The following is a 5,604-nucleotide window of genomic DNA, read 5'->3' as shown; positions in this document are numbered from 1 at the left end:
GGCGTGTACGACGCGGCGCTCTCGATGTATGACTCTCTGCTGCCCCTCGTCCGCGACCACCTGGCCTGCGCCGGGCCCGGGGCCAAGGTCGCGTTCACAGGCCACAGCCTGGGGGGCAGCCTCGCGACCGTCATCACCCTGCTGATGATTCACAGGTGCGGGGCACGCACGGACTTCGCACCCGCGCTGGCGACAGCGGGCGCCGAGGCTGGTGCTGATCTGGGGTGCCGCCGAGCTCCCGTATGCCTTGGAGCCCCCCGGCTGGGCGCGGCAGGCCCTGGGTTGCGCCTCGTCTCGGCTGCCGCCGTCCCGCAAGATCCTGCCTTGCAAAGTTGTTCCGAAAGGCACCCTCACGACACACACACACACACACACACACACACACGCACACACACACACACACGCACACACCGATGCACTCCTCCCCCAGGGGCGACCTGCCCGTCGACGCCCTGGCCTCCGTCCACACCTTTGGCGCCCCCGCCGTCTTCTGCGACTCCTCCAGCCAGCCCCTCCCCTGCTGCGGCGACGCCGCCTGCTCCTGCGGCGCCGGCGCCGCCGCCGCCGCCCCGGCCGCCGCCGCGGCCCCGACCCCGGCCCCGCGCGTCGGGGCGCTGCTGCCCAGCCTGGGGCTGGACGCCCACAAGATTACCAACGTGGTGATGCACCGCGACATCGTGCCGCGCGCGTTTGTGTGCGACTACAGCCTGGTGGCCGACATCTTGAAGGGATGGCTGCCGTCGTTTAAGGAGCACACGGGGCTCGCCGCCTGCAAGCCGCACAAGGTACGCGCGGCTGGGGCCGCCCTGCGCTGCCCGGCGGCGTCGGGGGCGTTAGGGCGTGCGGTCCGGGCGTGCGTGGTTTCGCTGCTTGTCGTCGTGTTGTCACCATGTGTGTGGTTGTGGGTGGCTCACGGTGTGTGTTCAAGGTGTGCAGGGGAGTGCACCGCACGCATGGCGGCGGGGCTGCAACCAGGTCGTCCGCACACCTCCCCGCCGGGCCGCCCCACGCGGCACTCAACATTCGAGAGAGCCAGCGCAGGTTCCCACCCTCCTTCCACCCCCACCCTGCCGCCGCTCACGCCCCCTCCTCCCCTCCTACACACACACACACACACACACACACACACACACACACACACACTCCAGACCCTCTACCATTTTGTGGGCGACGTGGAAGTCCTGCAGCCGCCCCTGGGCAGCGCCTTCACCCTCCCCGACGAGGGCCACTTCATGCTGCCCGCCGAGCCCGCCCTTTACAAGCTCACAGAGCCCAGCTGCCCCCTGCCCCAGCGCGGCGCGCCCAAGCACGCTGCCCAGCACTCGGCCCAGCACGCGGAGCAAGCGCAGCGTGCGCCGCCGGCCGGCGCGCGCGCGCTGACGCTGACGGACGCGGTCCAGGCGTTCTTCAACACGCCGCACCCGCTGCAGACGCTGAGCGAGGTGCGCGCGTACGGGCCGGGTGGGTCCATCAGCCGCTTCCACAACCCCCAGAACTACACGGACGCCTTGGCCATGCTGCTCTGAAGCGGCCGTGCTGCTCTGAAGCGGCTTGGGCCGCGGGGACGCCGGCCGGCAGCCATCGCACGCGGAAAGGCCAGAGTCGGCACGGCGGCGCGGCGCGCGCCCCCACGGCGCGGCGCGCCTGGCGGCCGGGCGGTCGGGCGGACGGCTGCCTACGGGTGGCTTGTTTGCCTCTGATTATTCGCGGGGCGTCGTCGGAGGGGTAGAGTGGGGGCGATTTCGCGCCCTCTCCTGGCTTGGTTGGTCTGCGGCAGGGCCCCGCTCAGACGGCGCCGCGGCAGCGGCTTATTTCCTTCTTATTGTAGCACCCGAGCTTACTCTCGGCGCAATCGGTCATCGGGGCCGCAACGAGGCCCCCAGCACGCGCCGAGCCACTTGCATTCCCCCTGGGTTATTCGAAACGGCGCGGCAATTACGAGCGCCGCGGGCCCTCCGCGCACCCCCTCGCCGCGCCCTGCATGCGCAGCGCCTGAGCGAGGGGGCGAGGTTGTTGGTGACGAGGTGTGTCGTCAGCACCCACATGCTCCTGCTTCGGTGGCCTCTTGGGCTCCGGCCGGGGGCGGTGGATTTGATCTGAAAGCATTTGGATGGCTGCCACTGCTTGAAAGCAGCAGCGGCGCGCGCCCCGCGGCTCCACCGTCCAGAGGAGGCGGCGGGCGCGCGGGGCCGGGGGTGGGGCGAGCGGGTGCGGGCAGAATCTGGACGGGCATGCTTTGCGGGCGGGGCTCTGCGCCCCGCCTTTCGCAGCGGCCACGCCTGGGAGCCCGGCGGGCGGGCGCGTTCGGCCGTGCGGCGGCTGGCGCCCCGCTCGCGGTTTTGTATCATATCTATTCAATTGCCCGCCGCCCCAAGGGATGTTTCAAGCCCTGTTCCTGAAGCCAAGCCAGGCACAGGCCCACAAAGGGGCTTTTGTCACCCGTCCAGTACTTTTTTTCGCCCCGCGCCCCCCGTCTGCGCGGGGGGGCGTGCGCGCGCTTCGGAGCTGCACCCGCGACAGGCGTCTCGCGCGCATGTCGACACTTGAAGCGCGCGAGGCCGCGTGCTGCCGGCCGGCCAGCGGGTCGAGAGCGCCCAGGGCCGCGTCTAGACCTGGAGCGGCCGTCCTGCGGCGCGCGTGCTTCCCGTGCGGCCGGCGGCCGGCGCGACGCATTTGCATGCGCGTCGGTGCCGCCCGGCGCGTGGCCCACGCGAGCACCGTGTTTTCGTTGTCCTTTCTATTGACCCCGGCATGCAGCACGATTCGGCACGCCTGCGAGACACACAACACACCGCGACAGCGAGCACAACACACTCTGCGGCCGCGGGCGCGCGCAGGCCGCGGCCCCTGACGCGCCACACACCACACACGCGTGCGGGCGGCCACCACGCACCACAGACAGCCCTCGCTCCACCTGGGCGCGGTGCGGGGCGGGCCAGTTTTGTTGACCAGCGGGTTCCCCATGATTTCCACAATTTGACCCACGGTTCGATGGGCGCACGGCCGCCCCTCGACCCCCAAAACACCGCACGCAGCTGATGCGCGCTCAAAACGATCGTGCGTGTGCCGCGAGGGGGGTGAGGGGCCAAAGGCTTGCGAGTAGGAGAGCAGTGCTGGGGGGGCAACAACACCGCCAGGCTCCAGGGCTGAGGCAAGAGGGAGGGGCGGCTGGGGGGGCCGGGCCGCGGCGACGCGGCGCCTCCCCCCGCCGCCGCCCGCCGCTGCATCGAACAATCGATTTTGAGGGGCGGCCGCCTGGGCGCGGGGCCCCGCAGTTTTGGCGCGCGCGAGACTGCGCTCTGACCCTTGGCCCGCCGCGGCGGGCGGGCCGCGCTGGCCGGCCGCTGCAGGCAGCAAGCCTGGGGCGCGTTCCGCACGCGCGCGTGCGGTCGCCCCCATATGTATGCGGCGCGCGTCCCCGCCCTCGCTCGCCGCGCCGCCTGCGGGAGGCGGCCTTTGAGGCCGCGCTGGCTGTCTTCTATTTCAATTTGGACTGTCATTCGGACTGTCATTCGAGGGGGGGGGGTGCGCCCTGCGGCGCTGTATGTCGGCTGCCCCGCACCGCCTGGTGGGCCGCGCGCGACCCCTGTCGGGCGCGGTCTGTTGGGGTTGGGCGGGAGCGGTGCACAGCTGCGGCGCGGCTGCTCACAATTCCTGCAGCCCGCCTGCCGGGCCCCCGTGCGGGTCCGTCCCCCCACATACTCGCCCCTGACGCCCCAACGCACTGAGCTTTCTGACCCCGGCGGGCCTCTCAGCCGCCGCCCCGCGCCCGCGTGCGCGCCGGTCGCGGCGGGAGCTCTCCGGGGCGGAGCGGGGTGTGCCTGCGCCCTGCGCGCGCGTCGAGAGGCGCGCGCTTTTGTACACCGCGGCGCAACTGAGCTCTGAACCCTGGCGGCGTGGATATCTCATTGTAAACTCTTCCTCCATAACCCAACAAACCCGACAAAGCTCCTGAGCGCTGCTCAAGCTCTTGAATGCCGAGGTTCGACAGCTGTGCGTGTTGGCCCCGGGGTTCCTGGATCAACCTGAGGCAGTGGTGGCTGTGGCGGTGGTGCAGTTGACCACTCGAATCAAACATCGCGGCCGCTGAGCTTCGAGCTGCCTGCTTCCTCACCAACGCCTCCCTGTCATTGCCTGTCATTGCCTGTCATTGCCTGTCATTGCCTGTTATTGCCTGTCATTGCCTGTCATTGCCTGTCATTGCCTGTCATTGCCTGTCATTGCCTGTCAATGCCTGTCATTGCATGTCATTGCCTGGGACGCCGCCCTGAGGCGCATCCTGAGGCACAGGAATGCGATGCCATCAGCAGTCCTTGGGCAATTGGGGCCAAGGGTTTACAGCTGCGCCGTCGGGCGCGGAACGAGGGGCTCGAGGGGGCCGCTGTGATGCAGCAGGCACACGATACCAGAGTGGGCAGGGGGCGTGTCGCAGCCCCGGCCTTCGCCGACCAGCCAAAAGCGAATGCAGCGGGCGACCGCGTGCGTGCGCGCGCACGTGAGCTTGCGCGGCCGTCGAGGCTGGCACGCAGCGGCGCGACGGCGAGCGCTGGGGGAGGGCCGGCCTGCGGCGCGCGGGGTGTGTCGCAAAGGCGGCGCCGCCATGCAGGCCGGCTGCTGCGGCGCGGCGCTTTGAGTGCCAGGCTGTTGAGGCTTGAAAGGCTGGTGTGGAGGCGACAACTGTCAACCGATACAAAAAAAGCAGAGGCGCTGTGCACTTTTTGTCAAGACATTAACACACACAAACACACAAACTGCGCTCTTGGAAACATTATAGTATTGCGGTCAACGCTCCTGCGGTGCTAAGCTAAAGCTGCCCCTAGGTCACACATGATATGGGCCAAGTCAACGATTGCCAAGCTGACGCCGGCCCCCTATGCGCCTGCAGCGCCAGCAACGTTGAGCGGTATGCTGACCAGGGCTTATGTTCAGGGTTCAATCGGAACCCGCCACCCCCTTGAACCTCACCCCAGCCAGCCGCCCGCCGCCGCCCCGCGCCGCTGAGGCTCGGAGACGGACAGCAGCAGCTGCCGCACGCGCGCCGCGGCGTCCGCCGTGCCGCACTCGATCGTGCAGGCGACAAACCACTTGGCCAGTGGGCTCGCATCTGGGCCCCGCCCGCCGCCCTCAGAGGACGCAGCGGCGGAGCCGCCCGCGTGCGCCGCCGCGGGGTGCAGCGGCGAGCGGTCCCAGGGCGGCAGGCACAGCAGCCGCAGCCGCGGCCCCTCCGCCGTCGCCGCCAGCACGTCCCGCGCCTGCAGCAGCCGCTGCAGCGCCGGGCGCCGGAAGAGCGGCCCGCCCGGCCCCGCGCGGCACGCGAGCAGCAGCAGGTGCTCTGAGGTGACGACAGCAAACAGCCAGTGCGGCGCGGGCGCGAGGCGCACGCAGCCCGCGAACGCCTCAGACCTGAACGGCGCCGCGGGGCGCGTGTGGTACAGCAGCGCGCGCCCGAGCGACTCGAGCGGGTCGTAGCGCCGCAGCAGCGTCCGCGGCCGCACGTGCCGCGGCACGCGCAGCGGGCCCGCGCCGCCCGCGCGGCGGCCGGCGGCGAGCGACGCGGCGCTGCCGGCCGCCGACTCTGTGAGCTCGAGCGCGACGAGCAGCGGC

At 70.5% G+C, this 5,604-nt stretch overlaps 2 protein-coding genes across 2 annotated transcripts; one reads left to right on the top strand and one right to left on the bottom strand.

Moving 5' to 3' along the window:
• Positions 1–24: 24 nt before the first annotated feature.
• Positions 25–1,526, top strand: MNEG_13404 (hypothetical protein; the record flags this gene model as incomplete). Its single annotated transcript, XM_014038125.1, has 3 exons — positions 25–155; positions 431–785; positions 1,149–1,526. The coding sequence occupies 3 exons, from the start codon at positions 25–27 to the stop codon at positions 1,524–1,526; spliced, it is 864 nt and encodes a 287-aa protein (XP_013893579.1).
• Positions 1,527–4,961: 3,435 nt separating this feature from the next.
• Positions 4,962–5,582, bottom strand: MNEG_13403 (hypothetical protein; the record flags this gene model as incomplete). The annotated part of the gene is made up of 1 exon (XM_014038124.1): positions 4,962–5,582. A coding segment is annotated over one exon (621 nt), but the record flags the coding sequence as incomplete, so codon positions are not given.
• Between the last annotated feature and the right edge of the window lie 22 nt (positions 5,583–5,604).

Source organism: Monoraphidium neglectum (genome assembly GCF_000611645.1).
Source record: "Monoraphidium neglectum strain SAG 48.87 unplaced genomic scaffold scaffold03804, whole genome shotgun sequence".
In the NCBI taxonomy this organism is placed as follows: domain Eukaryota; kingdom Viridiplantae; phylum Chlorophyta; class Chlorophyceae; order Sphaeropleales; family Selenastraceae; genus Monoraphidium; species Monoraphidium neglectum.
This window is presented reverse-complemented; position numbering and strand designations above follow the sequence as displayed.